Genomic DNA, 17,888 nt, shown 5'->3' on the forward strand with positions numbered 1-17,888 from the left:
GATCAGTGAGATGCAGTTGGATTCTAGAAGCTGGGGAAAGGCGCAGCGCCTTTGTCCGCGCCGGATGCACGTGACAACCTTTCAGCCCTGGAGCAGCTTGATTCCGCTTCCACGAACGCCAAGCCGAGCAGCTCGAACAACCTGATCAACAACGAGCAGCCTCCATGGCTTCGCCGGTAGAAGACGATGTACGACTCGCTTTCTTTGAATTGATTTTTGGGTCATTGGTCCCAGCCAGCGGACCAATCGCCCAACAATATCTCTGAAGACGGCTAATCGGTGCTCCAGGTCTTCGAGAAGCTGAAAAACAGGACGGACCACAAGCAGAACGACGATGACCTCAATGCGCGGAACTTTGCTCAACATCAGAGATCTCAGGAAAGGCTCGCCGAGCTTATCGACGATAACACCAGCCTGCCGGTGACCATCTCCTCTGTCCGCATCCTCCATGCCAACCGCACGCGACGAAGCTTCCTGGAACGTGTGGTCAACCCCATACTGAGCGCGAACCGAGATGAACAGTATACATTGGAAGAGGCCCTGAAGGAGGTTGGCAATGCGACAGACAAGCTGAATCGCTTTGGTAATAAAGCACACGAGTTACCCAAAAGCCTGCAGTCTGACGTGGATAGGCATCTTCAAGTCGCCCATATCCGTGTTCCTCGATCGACCCGACCCCACGAACCCTACTTCGTCACCTAATGAGGTTGATGTCTACATTTCGGCGCAAGAGCGAGGCTCGTACACCATCAAGACTGGTACCGAGGTTGGATCTTCGGAGGGAGACGCGTATATCAATGCAGAGCTGCGGAACTTGTTCGGCGGCGCAGAGACCTTGAATGCAAATGCTTCGCTTGGAACGCGCACACGATCGGCCTACTCGCTTGCCTTTGATAGTCCGATTCTATCCAACCCCGATTTCAAGTTCCAGCTTAACGGCTTCGCGAGCTCAACATTGAAGAGCTGGGCTAGCCACGAAGAGGTGTTGCGTGGTGGAAACTCTAAGCTTCTGTGGAGGACCAAGAATGGACATCAGCACGAGTTTGGCTACTCTGGTATCTTGCGGCAAGTGACCAGTCTGGCAGAGAACGCGTCTCCCACGGTTCGGGCAGAGGCGGGGAATTCGTTTAAGTCCAGCCTTACCCATACGTGGATCAATGACCAGCGAGACAACCCAATGATGCCGCAACGAGGCTACCTAGCAAAGACGGTGTCTGAGCTTGCCGGTTACGGACCGCTCAAGGGCGATGTAGCCTTCTGGAAATCCGAGGCCGAGTCGCAGGTAGTACTGCCATTCGGCGATACTGGCATCACTTTGACTGCTGGCCTACGTGGAGGTCTACTGTACCCTCTTGCACTTGGTGGAAGTAGTGCCCCACAGCAGTCGCGCATCAACGACCGTTTCCAACTCGGCGGCCCTACGAACGTTCGTGGTTTCCGCCTTTGCGGTCTTGGGCCTCACGATGGCTCAGACGCTGTCGGAGGCGATGTTTTTGCCGCAGGTGGAGCCTCGCTCCTCTTTCCTGTGCCCAAGGTAGGAAAGGAGATCCCTCTGCGTCTCCAAGCCTTCATCAACGGTGGACGTCTGCTCTCTCTCAAGAACTCGAACAAGGAAGGCGGCCCAATGGATGCCGATGCTGTGCAAAGCAGCGTGAAGAAGACACTCGCCAGCTTGCGCGATGGTGTACCTAGCGCCGCGGCTGGCTTTGGCCTCGTTTACGCTCATCCGATTGCGCGATTCGAGATCAACTTCAGTTTGCCCTTGGTGATCAGGGCAAAGGAAGAGGCGAGGAAGGGACTGAGCTTTGGAGTGGGTGTGGAGTTCTTGTAGTAGCATACGAAACAGCGGGCAATGTAGATATTGTACGAGTAGGGAAAAACACAGATAGACAGCTCCAACCTTCACAAGTGTACCTTTCATTATGTTGAACGTTATCTCAATCAAGGTTCTTCTCGGCCTGTATGTTAAATACTTCGCATACATCCTCTATAGAGCAACTCACCAACGTTGACAACTCCAGGGCTGCTGGAAGGCCTCGTGATTTCGTAGCGTCGCATGGCATCATTGTACCTTCCACTCCTGTGATCCGTTCCATGGTACTCCTCAAATCTCCAAAGCCCACAACTCCACATGGAAGACGCGAACCACGAAGGATCCAGCCACGCATGCGTGGACAGTGGATGCATGCATGGCTTAGCGCCACAGCCGCACCGGCGCCAAACTCGAGGATCGCCAACAGCCGTTGCCGATCCAATCTCTCCGAACTTCGTGGATCTATAATCCCAGATGCTCCAGCTTTGCGGGCGCGAGCCTTTCAAAAAAAGAAAAGAAAGGGTCGCCATGATAGCCGCATTTACAAGGCTTCAGCCTGAATCTTCAGGAATAGCTCGACGCAGGGCAAAACCACCCGTTTCGTTTCGTTTCTCGCGCTAGCATCGTCCCCGCTGTTTGATGTCACGATCGACAGGAGAGTGGATCGCTCGAGTGGCTGTCATTCGCAGGCCATGTTTGCTACAACTGGTGTCCCCTTGTTGTGCCTGTGGCTGGGGTATGACATCGAATCGTTGGCTGGCAACATGCGCACCCTTGTAACACGTTACAGGTATAAAGAACGAAGTGGTCGCCAGCTGGGCTTAGTACTAAGGAGAATACATCCGTCTGCACACCCCTCAATCACGTCGTTCGAAACCTATCCATATATTTCCTCCGTTCTAAAGAGAATCGCAAGAGTAACATTCGACACGCCTGCTTGATCCATCGTCCTGCAAGCATTCTACGACCATGCGCTTTACAACATTAACAGTTCTCTCTGCGCTCGGTGCCTTTCTCTCTGCCGCACTCCCCACAGAACTCACAGAGTTCTTCCTAGTCACGTCAGACCAGTCAGACCCAAGCACAAACTCCTCTCAGCTTCGCGGTGTCCATGCGACAACGCCCTACGTGAGCTCATTTCCCCATCCTTCTTCCCTCTAGTCACAGAATTAACGCCCCCGCCAGGCCGAAGACCCCGTCTCTCAATCAACTCTCCTCCTCCGCCTCATCGGCTCCGGCTACAACTCCCTGCCTAATTTCACCCTCGCCGACGGCGTGCTCTCCACACTCACCGCAGGCCCGCACGGCATCGGCTCATACAAGTACAACAGCACGACGATAACCGCGGGTAAGGAGCTACAGTTTGTGGCGCAGAAGCAAGAGAATGGAAATGTAGGTCTGGACGGAGGGTATCTGGTCACGGTGGATGGAGAGAAGGAGGGGTGGGCGATTTGCGATAGTGACAGTGGGACGGACGTGTTATATTGGAAGGGCAATGGGACGGATTGCAAGACGACATATTTACATGCGGTTAGTAAGCCGCCTTATAAGAAGGCGTGAGGAGGATGTTGGGAAGTGGCGCTGCTAAAGAAGACTGAGAGTGTCTTTGTAAATGATAATGTAAGAAATAAATGGATGATCATCATCTTCATCAATGAGTGAGAGTGAAACATGAACATAAGTTCAGGCTTCGTTAAGCTATAGCTGTAGCACCTTGCTTCTCTTCTCGAATCCTTACGCTCATGCACAGCTTTTCTGAGACAATTAGAAGACCTGGCACAAAGCCATGTGATGCAAGTTTGACACCCAAATCATATCTTACACGAAAACATGAGGGTAGATGCTGTTCCCTCCTCTTCTCTGTGACGAGTCTTCAAATACACCCAGCCTACAGAAATGGCTGTGTTGTGCCCAATCTGCTTGTCGAAATGCACAAGACAGAACAGCATGACCAGAAGACGAGTCCAAAAGTGAAACCGACTTCGTTTATGTGTTTCGGCAGCACACTTTCTTGTTAGAATCATCGCTCCACCATTCTATCATGACGGTACCAAGCACTCCCTTTAGGCTTGAGACAGGAAATCTTATTCAAGATGTTTCTTCTGTGCTTCGAATCCCGGTTTCGAAATCAATAATTAAGCTCCGATTGGGGTGAGCGAACGCGCTGCTGAATAATGTCACCACTCTTCTCCGTGACATTTTCCGGACCAAATAGGCACTATGATCTACCTTATATTTGGGAAAGGATCCCAAGTACCCAAACGTCTTCTTTTAGCTCTCTCTGTGCTCTGACGGGATTTTCTACAATTGTATGCTTCCAAACAGAACCAAAGACTATTAAGAGAGGCGTATGGGGTGTAGCACTGGAGCCATGGTCCTCGTCTTCTGTCAAAGCTATCGTCATCTTCTATGGTCTTTTTAATGTTCCCGCGTACTACACGATGATGCAGCAGCCGCCACGTGCAGCTGGGGCAGCGGATACAAGCGATGCGGTGGTACGAATCGCAAAGACGCAGGGCACCCGATGCGCCCAAAGCAGTGGATGTCGGAAGCAGAGGTGGTCAGATGCGGCGAAGGCGGCCTTGAGGGGAACCGGACAAGTGCCACGCGCGTGGTTGGCTGCAGCACAGACAAAGGTCAGACTTCCTCAAACAACGGCCGGCATAGTAATAAGGCAAGACCCGACGATGACTGAAACCGAGTTACATGGAAACGGCACAGCGAGCGATGATCACACAGTCGCATGAAGAGGCTGAAGAGGAGCGCAAATTGAGTGGCTATGCGTGCACCTCCCCAGCCCGGTTTGCAAACAAACAACAAGACGGAAGGAGCGAGCGAGGTGCACCACACGCGACGCAGCCGGTGCGAAACACTTGGAAGATGATGGCATTGCAGGCTTCAACAGCTTCCGCGCAGCGATCAATAAAGACGATGCGGCGGGGATGTGTGACGATAGCACTATCGATGATTTACACAGTACGCCGCTCCCCAAAAATAGGCGCATGGTGGCGCACTATTGACCGCTATGCCCCGGTCGCTAGGCCAATCTTGCGAACCCCCCTGCCGCTTTTCTCTGCTCTCCGCTCGCCATTACGGCGCCGTCTCCTAATCACCTCACAACAGCCAACCTCCTCTTCGACCTTCGTTATCGCCGCATCTCCTTTACTCCTTTGCCAGTCGCTCGTTTTCCGGGGCGTGGGAGTGAAATCTGCATCCCTTTTCCTTGACGCGTTCCAGCTTGTGTTGACAGCCTCCGAGTGGCCCCTTCGACGACGCAGCTCCACTTCGCACCACCACCGAGCTCAAACAGGTCACTTCAACGGTCACACCCGCCTCTCCGCTCGACAGCCGCCCCTCCGCCCTCAGTCCCCTCAACCTCACCGAAGCATTCTCCGTCCACACCATGAGGCCGTCCCAGTTGCTAGCCGCGGTAGTGGCTCTCTCGTCTGTCACTGCCGCCACGTCCAATGTCTTCGACAGCATAAACGCGTTGGCAGATGCCAAGCACATGCTATTTGCCCGACAAGACAGTGAGTTGATGGCTCCTGCTGTTTTGGTGACGCTCTTACTAACTCGGGATAGACCAGGACGACAAGAGCAGCTCGGCGAAGGAGGCCTCGACCACAGATGCTCCCAAGGAGACCGATCAGGCGTCCGAGACCGACAAGCCAACAGCAACCAAGAGCGATGCGAAGACGACCGCCAAGGACGCCAGCACGACCGACAAAGACTCGAGCGACAAGGCTTCTAAGACGACGAGCAAGGCCAAGGTCACCAACTTCGGCGCTGATGTCCAAGCTGGAGGCATCCAGATGGTCACCCCGAACCCATACTTAGGCGCCCAGTACTACAAGGTTGGCGATTGGGTCACCTTCGCATGGAACTACACTTCTCTCTCCATCACACCCTCGGCCATCGACATCCTGGCCTCGTGCTCCGTCAACCAGCAGACCTACACCATCGCTGTGAACCACTCTGTGCAAGCGACTGATACTATCTACTGGGACACCGGTGCCTACAAGAGCAGCCACCCTAACGGCCCCGAATTCGTCAGTGAGACCTACACGCTGCTCATTTACGATGCCCAGTCCAGTGTCAGTGCTACTGCTAAGCCTGGCTACTTGGCTCCATACAGCCAATTCTACTTTGGCATGTACACACCGCAGCCTTATGTCAATTGGTCTGGTAAGACACATTCCTTGCTTAACTAATTAGAAGGGCATACTGACATCTTCTAGAATTCGAGTGCGCCAACTGCTTGAAGAACGACGCCTTCTCTATCTTCGCGAGCGGCACGACCAAGGTTCTCTTCGTCACCTTTGGGACTACCATCGCTTCCTTCCTGTACTTCGCCATGGCTTTCGGCATAATATGAACACCGTCCACGCTCCACGCCTTCGAAAACTACCGCACCACAGAGCTGCTTTAGCATCACGTACGATAACGGCATTCCTTCCCTTCACATATTGTTTATATTACACTCCTTACTTGGGACCAAAAATGGGACACGGCGCACTATTGGTTGCAGCGTTCGTCATATCCGATCTTTTTACTCAATCAATCTCGATCATTAAGGCACCTGGTGTTGGGCGGGGTCATTTTTCTCTAGGAGCATGGAAAGGTCGCATTTGGGAACATACGCATCTATAATAATTGAGAGACGAGAGAAAGCGTGTGCTTGGATATGCTCGTAATATCTCGTTACATTTGGAGTAGACGGGCTGAAGAGGGATGGAAATCGCGAGATGTCCTACCATCATGATGTATGTATGTAGCGTCTTGTCAATATCACAACCAACGCAATTGAGATTGTTGATAACATGAACTGTCCACATCGGGAAGTTTGATAGTGTTGTAATCTTATTTGACGCGCGGAATGTGCGCGCTCGCTCTTGCCCTAGTAACAAGGTCTGGGCAAGAATGCTGTGGTATCTCTCTTTCATAACGCCGAACGTCCATGATCCCTGAAAATGCTCGCATCAAATACCCTTCCATGCAAACCAAAGTGCCCACTCATGCAACCGTAACTCGAACAGACAGAGCAAGCAGTGTCGGAAGGGTGCCATACCTTCCCTGCCGTCTCCTAACCCCTTCCAGCACCACTATCGCTCTCCCCTCCACTCATCCTTCAACTTCCACCTGCCCCTCCCACTCCCTCCACCCTTCTCCATCACCGCAATCACCCTCAGCATCTCCCTAAACTCCTCGGACCGCCCTGGCACAGCCCGGCAATAGTGATCAAAGTGGTCAACCAGCATTTTCGTGGGCACAACCCCGCCGTGCGTGAGCATGAAGTCGCGGATGCGCTCCAGCATCTGGCGGCCGCGTAGGGAGGTAGGTTGAGGTGTGTGTGCGCGTGCAGGGCCTGGAGAGAGCGTACCTGCGGGCGTGACCGGGAGAGAGCGGCCCTGGCGGGCTGCGAGGTTCGATAGGACGGATGCAGAAGATGGTCCTGCAGCGCCGCCTCGTCCGCCACCGCGACCGCCGCGGGAGCCGAATAGATTGCCTCGTGAGGGAGGAGGAGCAGGACGACCAGCTTCGCCGTGAGTGCCTGTCCAGGTGGGTACGCCTACGGGCATGCGGCGCGCCTCCTCCATGCTCTTCTTCAGCTGCTCTGCTGCGACGGCAGCTTGACGCTTGGCCTCGCGCTGGACGAAAGCCGGGTCGGCTTGGACTTTGCGCTTGCGGCCGGCGGCGGTGGTGTTCATGATGGTGTCGTGCTCGAGGACGGAGTGGACGCCGGACTTTGCGAAGATGGAGGACATAAGGTGCGAGTCGGATTTGCCTTCGTCGCCATCCTCCTTGGCTGTGTCCTCGGAGTCGGAGGCGGGAGCTTGGTACGTCTCTGCTGCTGCGACGCCTACCATGGCTTTGAGATCCTCCTGCGCAGTTGCATCGGATGCAGCTTGCGTCGAGCCATTGGTGGTCTTGCCATCCTTATCGAACTGGACTTCTGAGCCACGGAACATGTTTCCAGTTTCCGTTTCACCCTCAGCATTATCGCGGCCAAGCGTGAATAGATCGTGTAGGTCGCTCATCTGGAACGTTTGGCGCTGCTTCGGGTCCTTGAGTACCTTGTTCGTGAGGAATTGCTTGAAGATCTGGCGGTGGTAGATCTTCTCTTCGATGGTGCCAGCAGACATGAGACGGTATATCTCAACCTCTCGCTTCTGTCCGAGGCGCCATGAGCGCTCGCGAGCCTGGATGTCTGTTGACGGGTTCCAATCGGGATCGTAGATGATCACGCGGTTGGCTCCCGTGAGGTTGACACCGAGGCCTCCGACTTTCGTCGTGAGTAGGAAGACATGCAGGTTCGGATTGTTGTTGAACTCGTCCACCATGTCCTGCCGCTTAGCGATGGGCGTCTCTCCATCCATCCGCCGGTACCTGACGCCGGGCAAGCGGTCGAGGTACTTCTGAAGGATGTCAAGCATGATACGATGCTGGGCGAACAGAAGCGTCTTGTGTCCGCCTTTGACCCAGAGCGATAGCAGCTCTTTGACAACCTGCATCTTGCCCGACCGATTCCCAGCGCCGTAGTCGTAATCAGCCTTCTTCGACAGGTTCTTGTGGTCCACAAGGTCTGGGTGATTGCATATTTTGCGTAGGATGTCTATGCCGAAGAGCATTTGTCGTTTGCCGTTGGCTATGGACTTCATTTCGTCGGACTGCAAAAAGCCCTCGTATGCTTCTCGCTGCTGACGCGTCAACTTACAAAACAACACTTGCTCTTTCTTTTGCGGAAGATCAGCTGCAACGTCCACCTTAAATCGTTGCAAGAGGTATGGGCTGACGGCGTCTTTAAGTGTTTCTGCGCATCGCATAGCAGTCTCGAATTCGAGATTAGATGCGTTCGCATAACCGCCTCGTTTGATGGGGAACTCGAATTGATTGCGGAAATTGACCAAAGTGCCCAGACGCATAGGGAACACGAAGTCGAAGAGTGACCATAGCTCAGTGAGGTTGTTCTGCATCGGGGTGCCCGAGAGAATGATGCGGCTCGGAGTGCGCAATTCTTTGCAGTGAATTGTAACAGCAGCGTCAGGATTCCGAATCTTGTGTCCTTCGTCAAGAATAGCGGTCTCCCAATCGACCGGCACCAAGAACTCCGCGTAAGTTTGAAGCCCAGTGTAGGTGGTGACCAAGACGTGGCCCTCACGCTTGACCCTTTCTACGATTTTCTTGGCTGCCTTGCCCGCACCTGTCAGGGTGTCATCGTAATCTCCATATCCTCGCAGCTCCATCTCGCGCTCTATCTGGTCTTCGCGGCGAGTGTTAAGCATGCCGCTCCCAGACGAATGGAGGATCGATACACGAAGCGCCGGCCACCATCGATGGAACTCATTCACCCATTGCTTCATCACTGTGGCCGGACAGACCACGATGACGGGCTTGGTCAGTCTCTTCGAGTAGTGCAGGCCAGCAACAAAGGATATGGCTTGGATAGTCTTTCCCAAGCCCATCTCATCGCCAACAATGCCGCCGACATTCTGCGAAAATAGCTCCCACAACCACTGCACACCAGTCTTCTGGTAGTCGAATAGAGCTGGATAGATGTCGCCAGGTATCTTGAAGTCGCCTTCCAATTCGGTGTCAGGCTCAGTAGGATGTGGCTTGTAGCATTCTTCCTCATTCTCGTCATCCTCAAACGACTGGCCGTTTCGTTCTGCCGCTTGCTTCCGCGCTGCAGCACGTTTCTCTGACCAAGCACATATTCGCTTCTGGTACATCTTCTCGTTACCGTCATCAACACCGGCTAGGTCATCTTGCTCGTCTGCAAATCGAGTGGCTTTGCCCTTCTTCCTATTATTCTTTGTAGTCACCTTGCGCTTTCGGCCGAATTCTTCCTCCGAGTATTCATCGTCGTTCGTAGGGTCTTCGGTGTCGTCTTCGGTCTCACCGAGAGCTGCAAGCTGGCGATCGCTCATGTATGGGGCAAATGCATCGTCAGATGCATCGCCAGGTGTCTCCGGGGCACTGCTACCCTCTCGTGAGCTAACAGTGCCCAGAGCTGGGCCTGTCCGTCGCTTCTTTCTAGGGCGCGGTGTCTCGGGTGGAGTGCTTGCATTCGAAGTTGTATCTGCAATGTCAAATCCTGGCTTCATAAGATTCTGATGAGATTTGGTGCCCTTGCTGGCCTCTTCAACCATATCGTCGACCTCTGCATCCTGCATCACTTCAGCGAGGGTTCCAGATTCTTGCTTGTCCTGCGCGAGCTTGGAAAATGGAGTGATTTTTCCGGTGCGTATGAGAAATTCGCGACGGCTTTCATTCGGCATGGGTCCATGGACTCCATCTTGAGTGGATTCGTCTTCGCCTTCCACCTTATGTCTATCGTTTATGCGCTGCTGTATCACATCCAGCTCTTCGTCTAAACCATCGATCTTCTTTTGAAGTTCTTGGATATCAACCCTTATCTTAAGCTTTTGGGGCTCGAGTAGAGGCATCGCCAGCCGACTCCGCATCTTCTGTAGCGCCTGTTGCGCCCGCTTAGCCTCTGCCTCTGCCTTCTCCATGCGCTTCTTGTCTCTCTCATCGGCCTGTTCTGTGAGCAGCTGGTCGGCCTGCCTACCAATATCGCGCTCCAGATCATCTTGATCCCTCGTCCCAGTTGTGAGATACTTCAATCGTGTCTCCTCGTCGGCGGTGGGCGGCGCATCCTCTACTTCAACCTGCTCTGGTGCAGTTTCATTCACAGTGTGAGGATCTGTGTCAGAGTCTTGGGTCGCATTCGAAGCGGGGTCCTCTAGAGAGGGCGAGGAGGACATTGCGACGGGTAAGTGCGCTGGAAAGAGAGGGACGGTTTGCGACAACCGGGTGTGCGGGCGAGAACAAGACAGTCGAGTTCGTTGACTATGTCGTGGCGAGGGAAGTGATCCGGGCTGCGCGGCAACGGACAGAGAAGCGCATGGCGAGTCGGCCCGTGGGAGAAAAGTTGAGGTGAATATGAAGGTTGACTCTTTTGTTAGCTTAGGCAGTCGCATGGCGATTACATCATTGATTGGTCGCGAACGCGGCATCACGTGCTCACCTGACAAAGCACTTTGCCACCAAACGCATCCATGCATTCTTACAATTTCAACGTTGTATATACTAGATGCGTGTGCGAGCATATTGGCGGAATATACACAGTATGTACAGTTGCAGAGGCTATGAGAAGAAAGATTGCCGTTTTCCATAACCATCTTATAATGGCTATTGCCTGCCCACATCGTCATGTTGCTTGTGATCTATCACACATACGTACCCCTGAAAGTTACTACAGCTTCGCCTTTGCAGCGTCGTGGTTCCAACCGGGCATATCTGCAAGGTCTTTCGCCGGCGCTGCCCGCCTCGACTTGAGCGCGTCCCCGCCTGGGCGCCATCTCCAAGCGTTTGCCAAATCGTCCGCCAACTCGCCTTCTACTAATTCCACGACATGTTTACCGATATTTGGTAGAAGCTTGAAGGTGTGACCGCTATCGCCAGTGGCCAGTATGAAGTTCTTCCACTTCGGATGCTCACAGATCAGCAGTGCAGCATCCGCAGTATCTGTACACCAGCACAGCGCTCGATTGAATAGCTTCTTCTTATTGAACTGTGGAAGGAACGTATCGATGGCTCTCCGAATGCTCTTTTCAGAAGCGTCTGGGTAGGTGTCTGTCGGGTGCTTCGCATGCGACCTGGGCACGGAAATCTGTTTAGGACGATCCGCGCCAAACGGTCGATGCTTCTTGAAGCGCGTGAAGCCGGGGAATTCGTCGCAAACTTTGATCACACCGTACTCGTCCGGTTCGAAAAAGAAGCCAACGTCGCCGTTATACACTACTGGCGAGTTCTTGTACTCCGCTGCTTCTTTAGGGGTCAGACGCATCTGAGCATATACCCAAGCCTAAAGTGTGAATTAGCATCGATCCGCCCGCCACACGGTTGCATAGCATAGGTAACTCACTTTTGAGACACACTGGTCTTCGAGATCTACCAATACTGAACTCCAGGCTCCTGCAGCAAGTACCACCTTGTCGGCGTAGTACTTTGTGCCATCGACGGTTTCGATCCCTATGCAGGTGATACCGTCTTCCGCGAACAGCGGCTTTTTGAACGTTCCGGCACCTCCAAAACCGAAATTAACACCCTGCTCCTTCAAGTATAATCCGATGGCTCTGATTGCTTTTGCAGCTGCTAACCAGCCACCGTCTTCGCTGAAAATAGCTTTCCAGCCTTTAATCTTCTCGCGCTCCAGCGTAGGGGCCTTGGCCAGTATTTGATCCTCGGTGTCTAGCCACTCGTTGGTCTTTTCAAGTCCCACGCCTGCATCAAGCAGGGTCTGATACTGTTTGCGCAACCCTTTTATTCCTTCTTCCGTATGTTCACAATCGAGCTATGATACAGTCAGCCTTGAAATGCATTCAGTCTCAGGTATCAGACATACTCTGCCAGTATTGTGGAAGAAGGCCTTGAACAGATCATCATTCTTCCACATATCTTGCGCTTCCAGACTCAACTGCACATCCACCTTGTTCCGCAGGCGAATGCCCATGATCTTGTTGAGATCATTCCCAGCTGACTGAGCAGAAGGGATCTCATATGTGTCGAGAACAGTAATGTTCGAAGGTGTGTATCCATTCCGAAGTAAATGCAACGCTGTCGAAGATCCAATGGTACCTCCTCCTCCGACAACAACGACCTTCGTGTTCCCTCTTGAAGCCGCCATCTTTGCTGATAGCGCTTTCAATTACTACCGACAATGGCGCCCGAGATGTGTCATTCGAAGCGCTTAAGTATCGAGGGCTTTCGAACACGCCACCTTCGAGCACAACATTGGTGGCTTTGGTCTGGGTGACCTGGAGCTATCGAATGATTGACTAATGGTGTTATGGGCGAGGCATCGTCTATCCCTCCGGCATGACATCGGAGCAGTGAGTGTGAGCCGATAGCGAGTGCTGTTAAAATAGCCCATTACGGTTTAGTGCAAAAGGCCCTCAATCTGCACATCGATGCATTCATCCCCACACGTTATCAGCAAATGTTTAGAGAGTCTAGCATTCTGGTAATCGAGGCCTGAACCAGCATGGATGATAATTTCTTAAATTTTGTAGATAGCACATAATACCGATGTGTTAATTTCTGTTGCTCGTCTGCGATGCGAACGCTGATTCGCGTGGTCCGCGGAGTCCTTGATGACTGAGTCAGCACGCCGCTTCGGCGCCTACCTCCGAGACTGTGGTTCAAGTTGGCGCGCGTCCGAGGTTCTTGCCCTGCCGAATAAACGAGTTGCTAGCGTTTGCAGGCCTTGGTTCGAACTGCTATTTTGTCTCCGTGCGGTTAGCCAAAACATCAACGGACTCTGCCCGGTCGGCTGGTGACTGGTGCCGCAGCTCTCCCCACCACCGCTTTTCCACCGCACGGAGCACGATACCGTGCTCCACAGCCCATATCTACACAATCTGGGGAATCTTAGCTTGTGGGCTAGTTCGGACCCGCAGATAAGTCGCTGCCCTGGTTGTGGCACACGGAGAGGGACGAAATGATAGGCGACGCTACAGGTTGAAGTGGCTTCCGATGTCGTATATAAAGAGCCGTGTGAGGCACCTCTCAAGGTTGTAGAACTCTGTCAGAATCGTTCTTCATCCTAGGTCGCTCTTTGTCTGTAGACCCCGGTAGCGAGACCTCCTCACTCATGTCTCAGTTCGACGCTGCTCCTCCCAACACTCATGCCGGCGGCAATGATGACGCCCTACGAGCGAAGGGGGACGACCCGATGAACCCTCCCGCACCTGCTCAATATGCCGACGAAACGGTAGACATGATCGCTTACTCGAAGAACGTTCCTTTGTGGAAGCGCGTATACCAGCATAGCTTAACGCAAATGATGCTCCTCAGCGTCCAAGCGTTCTGTGGTCCTGCGATGACGGATGCAATTGCAGGTTTGTATCTTCCAATATACGGAAGTCTCTTCGTACGCTGACTCGATACAGGCCTTGGTGGAGGTGGTCTAGCAACGCCGCAGACCAGCAACATTGCTACTGCAATCAACTACGCCCTTCTAGCCATTGTCTGTCTGCTCGGCGGTCCGATCGTGAACAAGCTTGGAACTAAGTGGGCACTCGTCATTGGGGCCATGTCTTTCCCTATTCGAGGCTCCTCGTATTACTGCAACAGCAAGTTCGGCACACAGTGGTATCTCATTCTCGGGTCCTTCTTCACCGGCATTGGCACAGGGTGCTGGTATGTTGCTGAGTCAGGATCTATCATGTCGCTTGCGCCTTCAGGAGCTCGTGGGAAATACCTCGCTCTGTGGATTGTGTCCCGAAATTTGGGTCAGCTTGTCGGTGGTGCGATCAATTTGGCGAAGAACCACCAGAAGGGTGCTTCAGGAGGTGTTACCCCGGATACGTATATCGCGTTCCTCATCATTGAGTCGATGGCGTTACCATTTGCCTTCTTGATATCGCCGCTGGAGAATGTGGTCCGTTCGGACGGAACCAGAATTCTGGTCTCCGAGCCTATTGGCACGAAGCAAGAGTTCAAGAAGATCAGGTTTACCATGACTTCGAAGCTGATTGTTTTGTCTGCGCTTTGGGCTTTCTGGTCTTTCTTTTACAGGTAAGCTACTCCACCTCTTCCGCTCCAGGCAGGTATTAAATATAGCACAGCGGCACCTGGTCGACCTACCTCGGAACCTACTTTTCCGTCCGCTCGCGCGCCCTCTCCTCTCTCGTCTCGCCCTTCTTCTGCATCATCGGCTGCTTTGGTCTAGGCTTCATCCTCGACATGAAAAACGTCTCCCAACGCCGCCGCGCTCAGATCGGTCTAGTCACCGTCGTCATCCTCAATCTCGGAGTCTACATCTGGTCAATCGTCATGCAAGCTCGCTTCAACGCCTCTTCTCCCGGTAAGATCGACTGGGACGAGCCACTTTACCCCACCGCCTTCCTACCGTACTTCTTCGTCCAGACCACCGGGCCCCTGTCCCAGTCGTACATGTACTGGCTTCTCAGCTCTTTCGCGACAGACGCACAGAGTAACGTGCGCAACGGCGCAGCATTTAGGTGTCTTGAGGCGGTGGGCCAAGCCGTCAGTTACGGCATGAACACGCAGATCAAGACGAGCCCGCTGATTGGATTTTGCGTTACCTTTGGGCTGATGGCGCTTGCATTTGCTCCGATGCTCATGCTGGTTAATTCGGTGCCTGATCGCATTCCCGCTGATGTCATTGCTGAGGAACAGTATAAGGTGGACGCGAAAACGGAAACTATTGAGGTACCGAAGGGTGCATAGCAATTGGTACCTAGCTTAGCGTGGAAGGATGGGGCGTTGGTGCATAACTCCGCCACAGTAAAATTGATCTTCCAATCTTGGGCAAGTGAACTCAAGCCCTATCTATATCATTGTTTCCAATTGAAATACAAACATGCGAATGCTCGCACTGTATTGCCTACACTAAGCCCGATCTAATGCACGATCACAATATCACAAGCGACAAGCTCCGACCCGCTTCTGAATTATGATCGTGCGTCCAGCTTTGCCTGCTGACTGTACACTCAAGATGTCCTATGGGATACAGAATCAGGAATTGGCATGACGGACGTGGGGCAGAGCAAGGTAGTCTTCCACGGCCGGATCTAGTTCTGTGTCTTATCTTGATCAAGCCTTCGCTAGCCCCAAGCGTCCTTACCTAAAATTCACTGATGCTGATGCTGTACGCACACTTAGCCTGCGTAAGCTTACATCACTCCTTGCCTATATTACCGTAGATTTTTGCAAATCATGCTTTGGTCGATCCATACACTTCAGCTTCTTCAAGGCTCAGATTCTATTGTGTAAGTAAGGTAGCTTAGCTAGGAAAGAGCTCCGTCCTTACTTGCCTTACTTGGAGAAGCCTAGCATTTACTTGAAGAAGCTAAGGTGCATAGATCGACCAAAACATGACCTGCAAAAATCACGATAGATATTAGCATCCCCACGCTGGAGCGGCCTCGCTGTACGACTCAGCACTAGCCGCTTCGAGTTAAAGGGCTGGTCCCTGCAACGACAGCCATCAGCATGAAGCGTCAAAGTACCCTCAAACGCCCGGTAACGCCAATGCTAGCTCGGATATCGCGCGGGGGTGACCTGAGCGAGCCCATTTCAAAGCTAAAGATGTCTCCAGCCGCAGGTCTAGGGCTACGAGAATCGTTACACTTCTACACCGCGCAACAATTTCGCCATGCCTCATGCGATCGCTCCCCAACGGATTAACAAAGACCCAAAACGGGGTACCGTCCTCGTCACTGCAATCGAAGAGAAGGTCAAGTGGTCACCAAACCAGACGTATATGAGATACCCCACGCCTAATTGGGAAGTGGACGGATATCGCACTCTCACTTATAAACAGTATGGCGACTCTATCAACAAAGTGGCACACTGGCTAGACGAAAAGCTAGGCAAGGCCACCGAGAACGACACCGTGGCGTATTTGGGTCCCAATGATCTGAGATATGCTGTCCTGTGGCCAGCCGTGGTGAAGACAGGAAGGAAACTCATGGTCCCAGATGGGAGGGTCACAGACGACGGCCTGAAGACTTTGCTGAAAGCCACGAAGGCCAAAATATGGATATCCGCTGAGGACGATCCAACAGACCCGCCTACTTCTATTTCTACAAGTCTGAAGCAAATTGCACTGCCATCTGTAGAATGGTGTCTTGATGCCTTATCACACAAGCATTACCCTTACGAAAAGACGTGGGTTGAGGCGAAGTGGGATGAGATCTTGATCATCCATACTTCTGGAACGACCGGGCTTCCAAAGCCGATTTACCACACGAACGGCTGGCACGCGTGCTTTAGGGAACGAGAACTCTCCAGGATACACTTTCCACGTGGGACTGTGTACGATGCCTGGATCGGAAAATCCGTGCTGTCGTCATGCCCCCCACAGTGGCTGGGTGGTATGGTTCACTACGTTGACTTTCCTGTCTATAACGATACGATTTGCATCGTTCCGCCGGCAGATCACACAACGTTTCCCCCGGAAATTTTCAAGAAGTTGCTACGCTGCAACATCGTGGACGGAATCAAATGTCCACCACATACTATACATCAGTTGTACGGAGAGGCGGACACACAACAGCTGCTCAAGGAGCTTCAGTTCATCGTGTATCTAGGCGCGGCTTTAGGTAAGCATACGGAAGGAATGTCGATGCGAGTTTCGCTGACCAACGTCCTCCTAGACCAGAAGATTGGAGATGATTTAGTCGAACACACGCCGGTCGTGTCCTTGATTGGAGCCACCGAAACTGGAAAGCAGGTGGACCTGATGCCAGTCAATAGGAAACTATGGCACACACACGATTATGTCCCCGAAAACGGAAGTCAGATGGTCCGTATCGAAGGAACTGGGGTTGCGGCGGATGGTTCAGAGGATCTTCACGAACTAGTCATCGATCGGCCCAAGGACGGCGAGCCAACGCTCTTTCAGCACGCTTTTTGGAACCCCCAGTTCTATGGTGTCGACAGAATCGAGACGAAGGAGCTGTATGCTCCCATTAAAGATGATGATGGACGCACGAGATGGATCTTCAGTGCCCGGAAAGACGATCTCACAAAGCTAGATTGGCTGACTAAATTCCATGCTCAGGACATCGAAAAGACGATCCAGCAACATCCAGGCGTGTCGAGTGTCTTCGTAGGTGGTGAAGGGCGGCCCACGCCATACGTCATCATCGAGCCAAAGAACGTTGGCAATGAGGGAGAGGAAACGAGTGATCTTCTGGATGAGCTGTATGATTCGCTGTCGAAGAGCAACGGCACTCATGTGGAGATCCGCATACCAAAGGAAACCATCTTCTTCACCAAGCCGGGCAAGCCGTTAAAGAGAAGCTTCAAGCAGACTTTGATGCGCAAGGATATTGAGAAAGATTACCATGCCGAAATTGAGGAGGTCTACTCGCGGCTTGCGAAGATGAAGGCGTAGATATTTGGCTGTGGGTTGCTATGTCGTCCACCGCGTGCCTTCCTCGAGATAGCTAGCGGATATTGAAATAGGAGAAAGGGTGGCAGGAGGAATCTTGGCGAGTATACTTTTTAGGCTTGCATCTGTATTAGGAAGAATCAA

General features: G+C 52.8%; 7 protein-coding genes across 7 annotated transcripts; 5 read left to right on the forward strand and 2 right to left on the reverse strand.

Annotated features, from left to right (window-relative positions):
• Positions 1 to 164: 164 nt before the first annotated feature.
• Positions 165 to 1,831, forward strand: N0V89_008882 (uncharacterized protein; the record flags this gene model as incomplete). Its single annotated transcript, XM_056217635.1, has 3 exons — positions 165 to 188; positions 289 to 583; positions 633 to 1,831. 3 exons carry the CDS (start codon positions 165 to 167, stop codon positions 1,829 to 1,831), a joined length of 1,518 nt encoding a protein of 505 aa, XP_056069191.1.
• Positions 1,832 to 2,782: 951 nt separating this feature from the next.
• Positions 2,783 to 3,373, forward strand: N0V89_008883 (uncharacterized protein; the record flags this gene model as incomplete). The annotated part of the gene is made up of 2 exons (XM_056217636.1): positions 2,783 to 2,941; positions 2,999 to 3,373. The coding sequence occupies 2 exons, from the start codon at positions 2,783 to 2,785 to the stop codon at positions 3,371 to 3,373; spliced, it is 534 nt and encodes a 177-aa protein (XP_056069192.1).
• A 1,843-nt stretch (positions 3,374 to 5,216) lies between these two features.
• On the forward strand, positions 5,217 to 6,188 carry N0V89_008884 (uncharacterized protein; the record flags this gene model as incomplete). The annotated part of the gene is made up of 3 exons (XM_056217637.1): positions 5,217 to 5,343; positions 5,396 to 5,998; positions 6,052 to 6,188. 3 exons carry the CDS (start codon positions 5,217 to 5,219, stop codon positions 6,186 to 6,188), a joined length of 867 nt encoding a protein of 288 aa, XP_056069193.1.
• A 727-nt stretch (positions 6,189 to 6,915) lies between these two features.
• On the reverse strand, positions 6,916 to 10,581 carry rhp26 (DNA repair protein rhp26; the record flags this gene model as incomplete). Its single annotated transcript, XM_056217638.1, has 1 exon — positions 6,916 to 10,581. The coding sequence occupies one exon, from the start codon at positions 10,579 to 10,581 to the stop codon at positions 6,916 to 6,918; it is 3,666 nt and encodes a 1,221-aa protein (XP_056069194.1).
• Positions 10,582 to 11,072: 491 nt separating this feature from the next.
• N0V89_008886 (uncharacterized protein) lies at positions 11,073 to 12,506 on the reverse strand (the record flags this gene model as incomplete). The annotated part of the gene is made up of 3 exons (XM_056217639.1): positions 11,073 to 11,684; positions 11,745 to 12,173; positions 12,225 to 12,506. The coding sequence occupies 3 exons, from the start codon at positions 12,504 to 12,506 to the stop codon at positions 11,073 to 11,075; spliced, it is 1,323 nt and encodes a 440-aa protein (XP_056069195.1).
• A 966-nt stretch (positions 12,507 to 13,472) lies between these two features.
• N0V89_008887 (uncharacterized protein) lies at positions 13,473 to 15,073 on the forward strand (the record flags this gene model as incomplete). Its single annotated transcript, XM_056217640.1, has 3 exons — positions 13,473 to 13,719; positions 13,771 to 14,398; positions 14,449 to 15,073. 3 exons carry the CDS (start codon positions 13,473 to 13,475, stop codon positions 15,071 to 15,073), a joined length of 1,500 nt encoding a protein of 499 aa, XP_056069196.1.
• Positions 15,074 to 16,001: 928 nt separating this feature from the next.
• Positions 16,002 to 17,747, forward strand: N0V89_008888 (uncharacterized protein; the record flags this gene model as incomplete). Its single annotated transcript, XM_056217641.1, has 1 exon — positions 16,002 to 17,747. One exon carries the CDS (start codon positions 16,002 to 16,004, stop codon positions 17,745 to 17,747), a length of 1,746 nt encoding a protein of 581 aa, XP_056069197.1.
• Between the last annotated feature and the right edge of the window lie 141 nt (positions 17,748 to 17,888).

The sequence above is a fragment of the Didymosphaeria variabile genome, assembly GCF_027946475.1.
Source record: "Didymosphaeria variabile strain IMI 356815 chromosome Unknown scaffold_6, whole genome shotgun sequence".
Taxonomy (NCBI): Eukaryota; Fungi; Ascomycota; class Dothideomycetes; order Pleosporales; family Didymosphaeriaceae; genus Didymosphaeria; species Didymosphaeria variabile.